This window comes from Leiobunum rupestre, chromosome 2 (assembly GCF_980474605.1).
Source record: "Leiobunum rupestre chromosome 2, qqLeiRupe1.1.hap1, whole genome shotgun sequence".
In the NCBI taxonomy this organism is placed as follows: Eukaryota; Metazoa; Arthropoda; class Arachnida; order Opiliones; family Sclerosomatidae; genus Leiobunum; species Leiobunum rupestre.
In genome coordinates, this window is record NC_143385.1 from 36,880,596 (window position 1) to 36,898,356 (window position 17,761).

The 17,761-nt window shown below is 35.9% G+C and overlaps 1 protein-coding gene across 2 annotated transcripts; it reads left to right on the top strand.

Moving 5' to 3' along the window:
- Window positions 1-2,906: 2,906 nt before the first annotated feature.
- On the top strand, window positions 2,907-17,366 carry LOC149957454 (uncharacterized). 2 transcript variants are annotated; one of them, XM_090164812.1, is made up of 3 exons: window positions 2,907-3,574; window positions 15,695-15,984; window positions 16,826-17,366. In XM_090164812.1, exons 2-3 carry the CDS (start codon window positions 15,764-15,766, stop codon window positions 17,034-17,036), a joined length of 432 nt encoding a protein of 143 aa, XP_090020938.1. In that variant the 5' UTR covers window positions 2,907-3,574; window positions 15,695-15,763; the 3' UTR covers window positions 17,037-17,366. The 2 variants fall into 2 exon arrangements, with proteins under 2 accessions (XP_090020938.1, XP_090020939.1); XM_090164813.1 differs by lacking the exon at window positions 2,907-3,574 and adding an exon at window positions 3,745-3,942.
- The last annotated feature ends 395 nt before the right edge of the window (window positions 17,367-17,761 follow it).

The window sequence follows — 17,761 nt, forward strand, 5'->3', positions numbered from 1 at the left end:
AATCAATACGCGTGGTTATTGTGCGTCCCAACATTAATTCAGCCGGAGACTTTCCGTTAGGTGTAGGTGTACGGCGATGGTTAATAAGAATCTTGGCCAGTCTTTGGTCTAAAGAACCGGTCTTTTGGCTATTTAATCCAATATGGATAATGTCAACAGCTTCAAAGCGGACGTCAGAAACTTTCTTGAGATTGTCTTTAACTGTTCGTACACCACGCTCCACGGCTCCGTTTGACGCTGGATGGTGAGGTGCGAACCGTAGATGAAGAATGCCATTGTTAGTAGTAAATGCTGTGAATTCTGAGCTCGTAAAACATGTTCCGTTATCAGTCACAAGTGTAAACATAATACCGAATCTTGCAATGACTTCACGTAGAATCTTGATAACTGCTTGTGATGACTGAGTTTGTGTGATATATGCTTCCAACCACTTGCTGTAACTGTCAACAATTATCAATAAAAAATTTATCTCTATCGGTTCCAGGTCGGAATCTACCTTATTAGGCCAACCACATGTCATGTATGCTCTTACCGTCTGAAGAAGCGAATCCGCTTGTGTAGCTTCCTCGAGTTGGTGTGTTGTGAGAGGGTGGTTACCTTCTATTTCACGGATGAGAAAAATGTATTCGGTAGGAACCGGTGTAGTTGTTTGTGAAATTGGTAATGGAGACCGACTTAAAGCGTCTTCAGCTACTAGCTTTCGTTGCATGTCATCATCATTTATGCCGAAAATGATTTTGTCTACGATCATTTCATCGGGTTTATCAAACTTGCAATTTACTGACAACACCTGGAGATCTGCTATAAAAGCTTCAACTGATTCTCCTGGTTTTCTATTTCGGCGATGGAAACGCAATCGTGCAATACATCTTAGCGGCGTTGGGTTGAAATGCTTGTCTAATACAGCAACTAAGTCATCATATGACTATGAATCAACTGTGTCATGACGTAATATGTCATGTAAGAGAGTGTAGGTCTCTGGACTCAAAATAGTTTGGAGTACTGCCTTTTTTGTATCAACATCAGCTATTTTATTTTCTTTAAAATAGGCATTCAAATGTTCTGCGTATTGGTCGCATGACTCCGATTTGTTATCAAAAATTGTAGCAGTTGCCATCACTAGAATGTTAAGGTTTTTTTCAGGATTCTTGCCCCTTCTATAATTTTTAGGACAACGTGGTTGTACTAAGCCTTTGTTACATGTGATTGCAAATTTTGATAGATCTCTTCTCATTTTCAAATGCTTTCTTACTCTTTTTGTTTTAGTGTTGAGTTCCCATCTCCGTCTCCATTTTGTTGTGTACAATCATTATAATAAATTTAACTATTAGTATAATTAACAAATTTAATGATATCAACAATTTACATATTTCTCCGAACTTATACTTAAAGCCGACAGGAACAAGAATGCCCAAAGTATAGAGGGACGATTAATGAAAGTATGTAAATTTCTGTATGCCGGCCTTTAATCTTTTTTCATTCTAGGCGCGTAGAAAGTGCGAGAAAGGAGAAAGGAGAAAAAACAGGGTTTTTTTGTTGGACCACGGTAAATTACGTTTCACAGCGAAACGAGATGTCCCGTGGTCCGCAAAAAAACCCCCTCGTGGTTTCTCCTTCCGCCTCTCTCGCGCTTTATACGCGCCTAGGCGACAAGCATTTTGCCTCCTTTCACTAATACTCCTTGGAGGGAATATGATGTGAGCTCGATGTGAGCCCTGATCATTATCAGAGCGACAAAATCTTACAAGAGTTTGGTGTAATGGGAATACGATGTTAGTGATGATCTTTATCAGACGGATTAAAAAAATTCAAAATTTGGGTGTAGTGGGAATTCGTCGGAGAAGAAATATGATTTTAAACATGTTACAACTATAAATCGCCGATCTTGGCCGGGCCCTAGGGCCAAGATTTTGATTTTTGGAAGTTTTGCCCAGCAAGACCTTTGTTCACCATGGTCCGAAGTTCAACAAACTCAAGTTTCAGCAAAATTGACCGAAGGACAATTTCCATAGGCGCTCTGCGGGGTCATTTAGGTACGCCTGAAGTTTAAAAGGAGGTTTTTGATAAGAATCCGCCTAAGTACATTGCAATTGGTTCTACTTGGAGCCCACCTTGAAGATGTTGGAACGTTTGAAAAGTTAGTAGAAAAAGGAAACCTAAAAACTAATGATGAAAGCTGTAAATGCCCATTGAACTCGAAAGAGTTTGTAAAGATGAAAACACACCAAATATTATAGTTATCTTTTTATGTTAATTTTACATTTAAATAGATTGGTTTTTAGTTAATATTCAATGACGTTTATACAAAAGAATTATTTAAATGAACTACAGACTGAAGGTGATATAAATTTGGTGAAGTTTTAACGAAAAATGTTCATATTAATATTTTTCTTTGTGGATAAATGAAACGGCAAAACATAGCAAGGGAAATAATTTTATTCAAAATTTGGTAGATTAACGCCCCCTGGCGTTTTCTGCTTCGTGTGCTCACGGTTAAAAACTAGGAATTTAAATCCCTTGTAGAAAAATCGCAAAATATAAATAATAGGAAGAATGAAGCCTAGAACATAAATAATTATAAGTTGAGATAAATAGTTTGAATGGAAATTCTGGGTTTATTGAAATCCTGGAATATTACTCCTAGGTAAAAGAAATCGTTAAATTTCGAACATTTTTGCGAGGACGATGTTTGAGAACTGGAATATTAACTGGGAAGAAGTGAATTTCCTAAACCAAACTCCTCTATATATACAAATAAACAAAGTCAAAAGTGTTGACTAATAGGTTTTTTAGTTGTTATCACTAGCGTGATAACCCAATTTTTTTTAAACTTCAAATGCTTCGGTGGTATTATCGCGGGACTATATTTTGTAGTTATTGGGGATGGTCCTGGTGTTAGAGGTTGACTTTGGACTAGGTGACGTACTGTGGATTGCACCGGAGTTGACGTGTGGCTGCTCTGCGCTGGTGCCTTCAGGTCGTAACGGTGTTGGATCATAGGAATCTGAGACCAGCTCAGCCTTTGGTAACGGAACGAGCTGATACCGATTTCATTGAATTTCTCCATTTGACGTGGCTACGACGAATGAATTTGGGCCATAAGCTCGCTTGATGACGTGACCTTGTACTCTTTTTTCGATGATCCATACTCGGTGGCCTTCTTTGAGAAGAGACATCTTACTCGAGCTGTGACGACGATCGTCGCTATTGTACGTTTCTCACTCTGGACGAAAATTTTGTTGAGGCGGAACTACTGGGAGCAGAAAGGATGGACTTGTTGGAACCGTTGCTCGTTTTCGTCTTCTAATCAGAAATTCTGCCGGACTGTAACCATCCGTTAGCAGTGTTGACCGGTACGTCAAAAGTCTTGGTAGAGCTCCTCTGAGTTCTTCAACCGGTCTTTTATTATCTTGACTGTGTATTCGATAAAGCCATTGATCTGGAACTCCACGGATCGTGTAGCTGCTAGTTTGGAGCAACTGTCACTTGGAACGACATACGGAATTAAGTGACTTGCGTAAACGGACGTTTCTTCGTTAACCATTGGTATCGCAGCTAAATAAGTAAAAATAACGTGAGTAGTATTCCGATATTAAAAGATACCATTTGGCGCCGTAGTACAAAATTTACATTGCGACGATCTGCCAGGGTACTTTGGCAACAGGGGTACATTTCCGCACCAACGCTTCTATTTATTTCGAAATATCCGGCCACCAAACTGACTACTTGGCTAGCTATCGACATTTAAAAATTTCTAAATATCCTTCATAAAGCCGCTGCATGACCTCTTTACGCATTAACTTCGGAATCACCAACCGGCTGTTGTACGTAATCATTCAGTCCTGGCAGTCTGATTGCTCAGGATATATCTGGTCAACCTCACGCAAGTTTCGTCTTCTAGCTGACACTTGAGGACGGATACCAATTTCTGATCAGTTGCTGGTAAGGACGCTGTCACTAACTTCATTTTTAAGTTCATCATCGGTTTTCTTGAGTAAACTGCGTGAAAGCGTATCTGCTGGAACCAATTCCTAACCTGGAATATACTTGACATCATACGAGTACCACATAAACCTTATTCCGAGTCTCTACAACCTCGGTGATAAATCATCCAGCTCCTTGGTCTGCAGGATCGAAACTATTGGCTTATGATCTGTCTCGAGCACGATCTTGATACCCATTAAGTAGTCTTTAAAAAGTGAATGCACGTGTTTCTTTCTCGATCTACATTTGTCTCTTCTCCACGTCAGAAAGAGTCTTTGAGGCGTTAGCTATGACCTTTTAGAGAGTTATCTTCTTGTTTTTGTCGGATCAGCGCTCTATTGCCGAAATTCGATGCATCGGTGAAAACTGTAGTTTCTCTAGAAAAACTGAATAGCCCCAAAACAGGATCAATTATCAGCATCAAAGACTATATAAGCTATCGCTACATAGACTGGCGTGTTCTGCGGAGAAAAGGTTGACCAAGCATCAGCGCCCTCAAGTTGTCGCGGAAGGAACTTTTCGTTAAAAAATTGGCTCCCGGCGCCGGTAAAATCGTCTCTTTAGTCTTCACGTGTTGTTGTTTTTAACCGCGCTTTACTTTGTCTCCGTTGTTTTTTTAAGTAGGCTTAATATTTTTCAAAACTTTTGGTTTTCTTTTGTAGTTAAATGAGTCACGTAGGTATAGGAACGAGTAGCTCTTATTGCGCATTTTTAAATTGTTTCAATGAAAAAAAGAAAACAAAGGGTGTATCTTTCTTTAGGTTCCCCAAAGACGAGCAAAGGTAAGCTTGTAATTTTACGAGTTTTTAAAGGAGATAAAAAATTAATAGTGTTTTTACAATTTTTAGGTGTCAAGCTTGGATTACAAATGCATGTCGCTCTGATCTAAAACATAAAACTGCCCTATCTTTAAATAACTCTTACACAGTGTGTGGAGAACATTTTGAAGCATGGTGCTTTATGAACCAAGCGAAACGAAACCTTGTTTGGAATGCAATTCCAACATTAAACGTCCGAAACGGTGGTGATTTGATGACATCCAGCGACTCTTTAACCCATGGAAATTTAACAGGTATTCGTTCACACTAGTTGAGTTCAAATACATGTTAATTTACTTTAAACCTGGGGTAATGATTTAGATAATACACTGGAAACTCCCATTACAGAGACGTCATCCAGTGACTGTTTAACAATTAAAAATGTAACAGGTATTTTTAGACACTAGTTAATTTCAAAGACATGTTAATTTATTTTAAACCTGGCAATGATTTAGATAATACAATGGAAACTCCCATTAAAGAGACAATAGTGTCATCAACCATTGACTTAACAGGTAACCTGGTTATGCATGTTAAACATATTCTAAGCAAAATTTGTAATTTTTATAATGTATTCCAGCGCTAGTTAATGAAATATTTGACAATAGTTCCGCGACTTCTGAATCTCGAGAAACACATATCAATAATGGGAAGAGAAAGCTTGCCGTTGATTCATCAACTGAGTTTTTACCAAAAAGTCAACCAAAACTAGAAACTGTTAATCCTCTAGAGAATGGTAATAACTAATATCTAAAATTTTATCTTTTTAAGAAAATTATTATTTTATTATAGTTTTAATTTTTAAATATTTTCCTTAGAAAACCTGGATGATTGTGATGATGATAGCTTCAGTGCCATACATCTATCCAAAAGTCTAGTATTAGAATTTTTATTGACGAGTGAACTACCTGCAACAGCAAACCTGTTAATAGATGAGGATGAAGTAAAAGCATATTCCTCATTAATAAACAATGACCAAATAATTTATATTTCTTCCAATCTCCCTGCTAGGAATACAAGTTTTATCTAAAGCTTGAGGAAATTGAACATCGACCACCTCCGCTGCTAGAAATAATTAAAGATTATTTAAAAAACAACCATTTGTCACCCGTTACAAAACTTGATCTTCAAAATGAGAACTGTAACATCAGTAATATTTAGTTGTACAAAATCATAATTTAACGAACTTATTTTATTTAGTCTTGAGAAAACCTAGAAATCTCATTCGAAAAAGTTGTGGTATCCTTGCTGAGTTTGGAAAGCCTAATTTGCATTTGGTGCAGCATAATGAGCGTGACAAGGTTGTTAACATTCAAAGCGGTGAATTCCGCAATGAGAATTCCACCGGTAGGTTTTAAATTTTTTTTTTAAATTTTAAGTTGATTTTAAAAGGTAACTAGGCAGTCATCAATGAGTTGCTAACAAAATTGTAGGGTGAAGAATGTTGAAATTAATTTCAGTTTGAAATCTGTAGTGATTTTATGATACAATTAGGTAAAAATTAAAGCCAACCTCATCGGTCTGATGTTCTGGGATTAGATAAATGGGATGATGAAAAGTCAATATAACCTATTATTTATCAATTCCTACTCTAAAAAAAACTCAAAAATGATACTCGCGTTACAAGATAAATTTAACTCAATTTTTAATTAATATAATTAAAAGGAAGGAAGGAGTGCATGCAGGGGGCCCTGCCTTGCTGCAACGAGATTTTTTTTTCCGGGGAATACAGTTGAGCGGTTGTCACTAAGGCCCGTTTTTAAAGAAGGTTTTAATTAATTAAAAATTGTTTAAATTATCTCGTAACGTGAGTATCATTTTTGAGTTTATTTTTACAGTAGGAATGTATAAATAATAGGTTATATTGGCTTTTCATCACACCTTAAACAAAAAGGCTACTATTCAATATGCTAAATCAAGAGATTCCTTAAGCACGAATGTAGCTCTGAAAACGCTCTTCTGCATAATTTTAAAACACACGCTCATGATTTGATGCTTTCTTCAGGGTTCATACACGACCTGGAAAACCTGGAAAAGTCAGGGAATTTGAAAATGTTTCCAAAAGGTCAGGGAATTTGAAAATGATTCCCAATTGTCAGGGAATAGTCAGGGAAATTTAAAATGGTCCGAAATAGTAAGGGAATTTTAAAATGACCCCAAAAACAAATCCGGCAAATAAATATTTGAAAAATTTATTAAAAATACATAATTAAAATTTTTCAAGATTTTACCCCAAAACATAAATTTATTCTACAAAAATGGTCAGGGAAAACCTGGAAATGTCAGGGAATTTAATTCCGGAAATTTTGTACAAACCCTGTTCTTCTTGAGCGCGTGCTTAGTTGTGACTCTAAACGTTTAATTCGGTGGATAATTTGGGGGGAAAAATCACTTTTCAACCAATTTTTGATCTGATTGTAAAAAAAACCCATTATTTGGAGAGCCCTTTAACAATTAATGCTGTTTCTTATTTTAGATAAAATTCATTTAACCAGTTATTGGAGATCACCAAAAACACTGACTGAAGTTAATGGCAACCATTTTAAATCACCAAATATTATTGAAGCTGGTGAGTATTATGTTTACAGCTGTTTTTTAGGATTATTAATTGTTCTTGCTTATAGATAAAAGTGATCTAACCAATACTTGGAGGTTACAAAAACCACCAAAAGATACACCAAGAAAAGTTAAGTTAAAGAAAAAGTTAAGAGTAAAATCTACTCTTTTAAGCTGAACCAGAAAGCAAATAGTAAACTTAAAACATAAACTTCCGAAAACCAGAGCTCAACGAATTAGTAATTCAATTTCACTTGCGAAACAATTACTAACACCAGAACAGGGTCATTTCTTCGAGTCTCAACTATTGAATAATAGCCGCTCAAATAAAGGTAGAAGGTGGACTGAAAATAACAAGCAAATAGCTTTGTCAATATTTTACCAAAGCCCGAAGACATATCGTCTTTTAGGGAAACTATTTGCTCTTCCTAATCCAAGAACCCTTCGAAAATGGCTGGAAGACATAGTGGTAGAGCCTGGGTTTAATGACAACATCTTTGAGGCTGTGAGCAAGAAAGTCGATAAAATGACACCCAGGAACCGAAACTGCGTGCTACTTCTCGATGAAATTGCTATAATGGCTAATCTATCGTACAACCCATCTAAAGACCAGGTTGAGGGGTTTCTGGACAATGGGAATGATGACCGAGCTAAAGTGCTGGCAATGAAGCCTTTGTTGTGATGTTGCATGGTATTTTTCAGCCATGGAAGCAGGTTTTAAGTTTTTCATTTGCCCGCGGTACAACTAATTCGGGGAAAATGGAACAATTCCTTAAAGAGTGCATCACTAGATTGCAATCCATTAGTCTCAATGTACGAGCCATCATAGCAGACCAGGGTCCTGCAAATAGGTGCCTTTTCAATCGCCTGAAAATTAACAATGAACACCCATTTTTTATACACAATGACAAACAAATTTACGGAATTTTTGATCCGCCTCATTTGCTAAAAAGCCTTCGCAACAACTTCAGGACATATTTAATGGAAGTTGAAGGAAAACCCGTCAGATTTCACTATGCGGATCAATTTTACCAATATGATAAGTCAAGACCGCTTCGCTTAGCACCCAAACTTAAAAAGATACATATAAATCCAACGTCCTTTTCCAAGATGAGGGTTAAGGATGCGGAACAAACACTATCACACACAGTATCGGCGGGAATGTCTACTTGCATCACATTTGGTATGTTAACTTAGAATTAACTCTTAACTGTGTAAAAATTTAATACAATTTTCAATAAAATTGTAGGGGTACTGGAGTCAGAAGCCATTTATACAGCGGATTTTATTGCAAAGGTTGACAACATGTTCGATGCTGTCAACAGTTCAAAATATGATTGCACGAAAGAATTAAGAAGAATGATGACAGAAAAGTCTTTGCATCATAAAACTCTCGAAGACTCAGTTCGGATGTTGAAGTCCATCAAATTTGTGCTTCCCACCAAAAATACTAGAATCTTTTGTGTAGACGGGTGGTTACTTAGTATAGCAGCTATACAAGGGCTCTGGAAAGATCTTCATGCAGAAGGAGCCAATTTCCTATTTACAAGAAGGTTTAATCAAGACCCGCTGGAAAACTATTTTTGTAGTGTGCGTCAAAAGGGAGGGAATCGACAAAACCCAAATGCGATGCAGTTCCGGGATGCATTCAAGCAATTGCTGACCCAGTCTTTCCTCCTAAGTAGCGATGGCCAAAACTGTGAAGCAGATTTTGCTGATATCTTGCTAAGTTTGAAATCTTTATCAAACAGACAACCTAAAACAATAACATTGCAGGAAGAAAATGAAAATGAATCGGACCTTAATCCGCAAAAGAAGAAAAGGGTTTCTGGGCTCAAAGAAATTGATGCAACATCTGTTGCAGAGGAATTTGGAAATGCGGTGGACATGAATGCTTTGTCATATGTGATTGGCAGCGTTGTAAAAAAAGTAAGGGATTCACATATTTGTGAAAGTGATAAAACGATGTGCCGCTTCTTTACTGAATCTGAACTCCTCGAAACCCAAAGTCAAACATTTACTCATCTCAAAGCTTATTCTTATAAGAAGGGTGACTTTGGAGGTTTAATATCTCCGTCTGACGTAGTTACAACATTTATGCTACAAATTGAGAAAATTTTTATCAAAGTATTTAATGAAAAGATGCATGAACCTGATATTTTAAAAAAATTAGTAAAAGAATCCGAAGGTATTGAAGCTGAGAACATTTGTCCCGGCTTTAAAAGAAAAATTATTCGACTATATTTCAAAATGCGAATATATTACGCAGTAATATTCATAAATTGGGATATTGCTGAAGAGAGGGAAAAAAATAAGCAGAAGAAAAAAGCTGCGAAAAAACCAGATTCCAAACTGTTAAAAGTTACACATCTAGGATGCTAGTTATCCCTAATCCCCATTAATAGATCTTCACTATTTGTAAATAGTATATAAGTGAAATAAGTAAGGTAAATTTTCTGTATGTAATAAAATTACAACATTTAAAATCATTCGGAAGTATTACTTTATCGCTATTATGATTTGGATTTAAAAATGCTCAAATTTATAATAAAATTAAAATTACAAGCTACTCATGTATTTTATTTACGAATACTTGTTCGTCCCCACCTTTTCATCACTTAAAACGTTTTTAGAATTTGAAAGCCAGTAGGTGGGACGAAAATATACGATAAAAATAAATTTTACAACCAAATCAATTAAAAATAACTGCCCATTTAAAGTATTATAAACCATTGATAGATGGCAGTGAAGTGCACCTTTTTTAGTTCCTGCCGCGAATACTATGTGGCGCTAGGTGTTAAATTGTCAACCTTTCTACGATACGTAGACGCTAGTCTATGTAGCGATAGCTTATATAGTCTTTGGTCAGCATCTTCATTACGAAGCGTGTTCCTACCCCAGACAATGATATCATCATGCAGATTCGCTCTTTTCTCGAGACCACTAATGCACTTGCTGATACGGTTCTGGTAGTGTTTGCCTGACGTGCTTAATCCCAAGGCAATCTCAAGATGGTGAAGTAGAATCTTCCAAACGGCGGTTCGAACTTGGTCAACTTCATGGAGATTATATGAAGAATAACCCGAATAACAATCGAGTTTGCGGAAAAAAATGGCATCTGCTAGAAGCCCTAACAGATAATCCACTGCCGGCATCACGAATCAGCTCCGTGAAATCGACGTAAATACGTTGATAGCCCGACAGCTTACGTACGACGACCATTTGTGTACCCCAATCTGTCTGTTCATCGACTGGGAAAGCTACCCCAGGCTTCAAAATGTCGTCAATCTGCTAATAATAATAATAAGAGGTATGACAATTTGTCTGGGTGCCGACAGTATTGCTGTAGGGCTCATCTGAATCCGATACTCCTGCTGCGGAAATTTGCCAATGCCATCGATTAGCTTGGTAAATTATTGCTATGGTTTTACCAGCGTTAGTTGATTGATTTCACAACTGGGATGTCCTAGCTCGTAACCCCAAGTGTGGATCTCTCAGACGCGTCAGAACATAGTTTGTCTAGACTCTCGGTAGCTCCATATTCCATCTTTAAGGTGACCAGCCCCGTGCCATGTAATTGAGTTTGTCCAGGACCAAACATACGTCTATTGGACGGTAGAAGTATGGCCTTGAAGCTCTTTGCTAGCGATGTTATGACGGGATTTTTCTCTGTGACCTCCTGCATTTGAGTCTGCCTGGTACGGCACTGGCTCTGGAAATGCCATTTTTTACTGCATGCATGGCACGTAGCTTAAAAAGCTGGGAATACTGGCGTCTGTGATTTTCCGCTTGGCCACTGCTCATGTATTTTGCTAAAGACTGCAACTGGTTCGTGTGGTCCCTTCCTCCGAATCTCTGCTGTTTCTGCCGCTGTCCACCTGACCAGGAATTGTTCTGAAGCTTCTCGACCATTGATCCTTTCGACTTGTTGGGCTTTGTTGACAGCTTTCTCCAACGTCAGGTCTGTTATAAAGCAGTAAATGAACTTGCTACTCGTCGGAATTATACTTTGTACCGGATGCCAGAGGAAATCGTTCGATATTCGATTCCCAGAACTCCAATCAGATGGGTTTGCGAAATTGAACGGATTAGGCGTTGATATTTGGTACAATGCCTCATCGCAGCTACCATCTTCTGACCCCACGTTATGTTACGACGAGGGCATAATGAAGAAATGGAACATTAACTGGAAGAAGTGAAGTGCCTAGGCAATACATCACCTCGGCTAGAATATACAATTAAACACGGTCAACGGTGTTAACGAAAAGACTTATTTTAAGTTCTTTTCACTTGCGTGATAAAACAATTACAAATTAACTAAGAAGATTAAAAATCAAGCTTTTATGCGTCATAGAAATTGGTGTGCCTTTTACGTTATTAGGTCAATCTGAATATCGCAAAATTTCACATGTTGGGGCCAGCTATTATTTAATCTAATCAATTCGCTTTTTTAAATTTCATATTTTTATATTCTGTTTGATAATTTTTGCTAGGTTTAATTCTTGTACAGTAAGATTAAATATAAGATTATTATTTAAGCATTTATTGTAGAATTAGATGTATCAAAAGACATACAAAATTATGTAAGTAAAATTGCGATTCTGGAGTCGAAGGTAACTATAAAACAGGAATTGTAGAGATTGCAAGACATGTACGTGCATTAACGTTTGTTTAAAAGCTTATTTACTAATAAATTGCATATTTTTATACGATCAAATAATTGAAATTAAAACAAGTTATTTCGAGTAGAGGCGTGTCGAAACTTTTGATCATGTGTTCTGGCAAACAAATTATGGGAATCGCAAAAATCACTAGGTTAGCGATATTTTATTATCGAATGTGCGAGTACAAAACACCACAAAAGCCCTTGAACTATGCCCTTTCTAGATATTGAGACACGATGGCAGAAGAACGAGAATTAAGCAACTTGGACACTACTAGATACAAAAGTGCGCACAAAGGACATCGTACTTGTTCTATGGGTTTTGACTTTCGACAGTTTTTTTAAAATTGCAACATGTTGTTAAGCTAGGTCAAAAGAGCAAATTTTCCATTGCCATTTTTCTCTTCATCCTATATTTGGTTCAGTATTAGTGATTAAAAGTGGACAAAACTTAGTATAGTCTAGTTGTTAAAAGAAGTAACGGCCCATTGGTAAGCGTTTTACATTTGCACGTTGCTAGTCCCAACTTACGTCGTTAGTGTCATTAGAGTCTTATAGATTTTTACACCTCAACTTCATTTTTTCTTTTCTCTAAATATTAAATTTGACGAATTTTCGTACGTGGAATTGATATTATTCAATATTTTGTGAGCAATAATAAAATAAAACATAACACTTCTTCTTCTACCCAGGTTTACCGCCGAAATAGCAAGCGAGTGCTTTTACCGTCAGAACAACCGCCTAAGCACATTTCGGGGTGCTGCCCAAAACAGAGCGCCTGATTTGGTTTCGTTTGGATCGCACGATGAACGAACTCAGTAAATAAATATTAAATATTTAGTTTTAACTGTCAAGTGACCGTGACTCAAGACGATTGTGGGAATACAATCGATAAATAACAGTATTTGTGGTGGTGTGACTGTATCTTTCCGATCGATTAGTGTTGAATGGTGGGTTAAGCGAAACGGCCAATCATATATATTCTGATTTTATAAAGTATTAATTTTTGTTATGTTTTATTTAAGTAAACCGATAGGTTTATAGTCTATTCCTAGACTCAAACCCTGCCTTCTTTAAGCCTTAAAGAACGCAAACGGTTACGGATCGCATGGCTTTGACCTATACTAGATCTTAAGCCTGAATTTTCCATGATTTTTGGGATTTAGAAGATTTTTACTCTTATTCAATACCGCGGATCTAATCATCGGAGCCATTGGATTCCTGACACGTTAGTCCTCAACTTGTTCTATATTTTTAGTTAATTAAAGTTAGTTTTGATAAGGAAATCATTAAATACAAATAATGTTTTGGCTCTGAAAGCTACACTCATTTAATAAGCGGAATCTAGAGGAAAAACTACTTATCATAGGAAAACTCTGACACAACCACTGGAAAAAGAAAACCAAAAGTTACAAGTCTGGGACTAAATTGGTAGAAACTAAAGTTTGTACAAAGGTGTTAAATTCAAGTTTAGCGTCGGATTTTCATACGGCAGTCTATCGGTACGATTTAATCTGTCGTGTGTTCGTGGTTACCGTTAGTCTCTTCTATTTTACGCGCACGCGCAGAAAGCCATTTATTACTTTCAGTTAAATAGTTTTTGTTAGATAGATATTAATTAGAGTCACGTTGAATTGAATTAAGATGTCCGAGAAATAGAAGCGTTCTGGTTCTTTTTATTAAAAAAAAGTAAATTAAGAGAAGCCGTTAAAGCAGAAAAGCAAGCGACAGCTTTTAAAAAGTTCATAAGTGTGGGCCTTAAAAAAACCCGTAAAAAGTTTCTTAATTAAATTGTTAAAGCAATTAATGTAATGTAATGAATAAAATAATTAAGTTTACTAAGAACAACCCGTGAATTAAAGATAAAAATAATCCCTGGATATTTTTATTTTTAACTCACGGGTTCTTCGTAAACTTAATTCTTTTAATTCACATATTAACCGTGATACTATTCAGTATGGACATTATAATTAATGTACTTAAGGTATACTACTCTTGCCACCTTACCTAGGGTTTCAAGCTCCATGTAAAATGACCCTGAACCATAAAGAAGGTATTAAATACGTTTACACAAAGTATTTAGAAAGGGATTAAAGGGATTATTTATTGTTAGGGAAACGGTAAATTTATAATTTATTTAGTCTCAAAATAAAAGGTACGCCAAAAATCCCCCTTGCCCGGGTGAAAAATATTTCTTGAGCCGGCCCTGTTCATACCCACTTGTGGCGGAAGGCAATTGAGGTTCATATAACAAGGTATTGTACTAAATACATTAAACCTTTTTAGATTATCTTTAAATAATTTTTACTTTATAAAATATGTTTTCTCAAGACACGGAAAAAAACTTCTTTCGATAGATTTCATTCTACTGTTATTTATCACAATTATATCGATCGAATGACACGTAATCGTACCGTAACCCCAATTTTATAAAGGGTCAAGTATTATAAGAAACCACTTCTGCGAACTGAAAAAACGGTGTTTATTCCTTGTGAATAGTACTGCTATCAAGGAACAGATACAAAAATTATTTTAAGAGTCTTACTTTACAAAGCAACTATCTTAATTAAATAGTCAGATTTTTGGATTATTAATCTGAGTATTTATGTGGCATTAAGCTCAACTCTGAGTTTTTATTTTCTCTACTATTATTTATTCCGAAATAGGACATTTTTAACCCTTACCCAAAAGTTTTGCATACAATCAAACCAAATTTCATAGAAACACCTCAATCGTTAACGAAATGTTCAATTAATCCAAAACATGCAATTCAATATTTCAACTTAAATAATTAAAACTAAAAAAACCTGAGGTTCCAATGTAGTGGAGGAATTACACAGATAGCTGAAGTTAAAGGTGAAATGCTTAATCCAAAGAAATATTGTTGGATATCATGAGAAACAACGTAGCAAAAATTAAAAGACCACACGCACTCCTCATTATAAATTTAGTTGATGCGACGTCATTAAAAAAACACACACATACCGCAAAAGTGTTTTTTAAAGCAAATAGAATTAAACAAAAGACAAAAACACAGCTTCAGGAAAAAAGGAACTTTCAATCTTTATGAATCACATATAAATAATGAACTGACGGTACAAACCCGGAATTTTTCTAAAAATAACGAGACCTTTCCTATGTACTGGGTGGTACTGGGGCAAACTTCCATAAATATGTAGTAGAAGCCATATTCTATACAGATTAATATCTATGACAAGGTGAAACTTCTATTCCGGGGTCTTTCTGAGAGTCAACCTATTACGCCTCGAGCCAAGTTTCGGTTGGGGTACGACTTCGTCGTAACTACCAGGTGACTCCCGCTTTCAGATTTTTAATCGCATTTAATACGCGTTCTAGGTTATCCAGCAACCATTTTGTTCAATACCGACCCGAGGCTTCCCCTTTGCGAATACAACGAGGTGACTAAGTCCTCTTTTCACTCGCGCTCTCGTTCCGAAAGATTACCCCTACAGAGCTCAGTTAATTCACCACAGATGCACCTTAACTAGGCAACCCTATTTTTAACACCTGTTTCGGGTAAGATCAATATTTTGTTAACCCCCTATGAGGCAACGAAATAAAAATATATACTGCATAAAAGCGTTAAGTGAAATACCACTTGAAATACTCTGAAGAAAATATATAAGTTTATCCTCGTTTGCTTTAATTGCAGTCCTCGGAAGGCCCTGATCAACGCGCAATTAGACAACAGCTTTTGGCTCACGGTGGTTCTTTCTCAGCAATGGAAATTGACCGGGACGATTTCATCTACCAAATCCTATCTGGAAAAGGAGTTCCTTTCTTAGATTTCGATTCCGCTTTAATTAGCATTTGGACCTTCGGATTGTGCCGAGAGCCTCCAATTCACTTTCACGTATCCGAAGACAATGCCTTTACATCGTATATTTATTTCGCCTTCAGGAGAGGTGTGGATCAAGACAAAACGCAACAATTGTCGTTAACGTGAGGATAAAAATAAATTAGCAATAATTAAACAAAGGTGCTTTTATGTTTGACTTTCAGTAAATACCCATGTCAGACTTGACAATAACGTTGATGACTTTGAAATTATTTTATTAAAATTATTTGTAGAAACCCATTAGCAATATCGATGAAAGAAATGTATGAAGGAATGTCCGTAACTTTAACCTTAAAACAAAGAACTGTCCAACTGACCCTTAGGAATGGCCACTCTTATTTATAAGCCAAAAATTAAAAACGCATTTTACGTACATTGGGTTCTATTTTACATTTGCTGCTTCTAAATAAACAGCATTATCAATCTACATTTAACATCTTACTTAGATAACAAGGAACTAATGATTCGAAAATTTTAGTTTAATTATAATTCCCATAAAATTAAACAAAAAATATTAATAGTATAAATTTTTTTCCGCGTCACGACCTTAAGCTTTTAAGTACTTTATAACGCACGTGGACATTAATTTCCAAACTTTTTATCGGCTTGAGCGCGTGCTCTCTATAATCAACAACTTTTGCTAGTGACGTAGAAGAATTATTTACACATGACCTCCCATATTTTATTGACACACATATTCTTATGAGTGCAGGCGGTTTTTAAGTCGTTAATAAAATTTAAATAAAGACAAAAATTATTTCGCTAATGTATCGTTTTCAAAAGAAATTTTCCTTAAAAACGAATAAAGAATAGTCAGTATAACAATATATTTGTTCTTTGGATACGTATTTTAAACGAGCAGTGCGAACCACTTCTTAGGGTTTCAAGCAAACGTAATTAACAGATGGAAGTTAAGACAAACATTGTAACGTTGACTATTTTCAGAGTTTTAAGATATTTTGAAGGAGATATCTTGAAAAAGGATTTTGCTCATCAAACCGAAGAAAACCAGAAATGTAGTATCACGGCCAGACCAATGAAGAAAAGCGAATTGAACGTTCTTTCAATGAAGTCCATGTACTTACCATTGAGCGCTCTCGCGTTAGGGTTAGCATTATCAGTAGTTGAAATTGTTATTGAAAATATGTATAACTAATGTCGAACTTAAACCATGTTGTGATTGATTATGAAACTAGAACTACCAAGTTTGTTTGCGTAAGCCTAACTTTGATTTTAGTAAATCAAATGAGGAACATATTTTTGAATACTCCTAGACGCCTTGACGGCTAAACTAACTATAGTCATTCCGGTCAACCGTTAAGTCTAACATTTAAATAAGAAAATAACATTCATTACACCTGGAATAGCCAGGGCTTCTTTGCAAACGAACCCACAGACAGGCCTAATTTAAGCTACGTTGAATCTTAGCCGTAAAAAGTATTTTCAAATTCATTGCCTAAAGATAAAAATATTTAAAAGAAATTCTTAAATGAAGATTTATGATTTGTTTTGAGGAAATAAAGTAAACGTTTTAACAAACTTAAGTTAAAAAACCTTCAAATAGTTACATTAGCTTGTAGGGTAACGCTTGATAGTCAAGAAAGCGTGTCTTCTCATGGATAAATATTTCGATTGCTTACCAATATGATACCCAGCTAGGTGCATTTAAAATTCTATTGACAATATTAAAGGATGCTCCGGGAGAATAAATTTATCAAGGTTGATGTTGATTTTAAAAGTTTTTTCTTCCTATTAATTTTCAATATTTTTAAACAAGTTTTTAAAATTTATTTATTGTAAGCACAAATTTCTAATCAACTTTTGTTTGACATTACTTACACTTGTTAGTTTAATCATGAGACGGGCCAAAAATTACGTCCA

Excerpts from the sequence above, each read along its gene's own strand:
- LOC149957454 (XM_090164812.1), top strand. The coding sequence starts at position 15,764 with ATGGAAATTGACCGGGACGATTTCATCTACCAAATCCTATCTGGAAAA. Across the intron at positions 15,985-16,825 it reads ACGCAACAATTGTCGTTAAC|AGTTTTAAGATATTTTGAAG; the intron begins GTGAGGATAAAA and ends GACTATTTTCAG.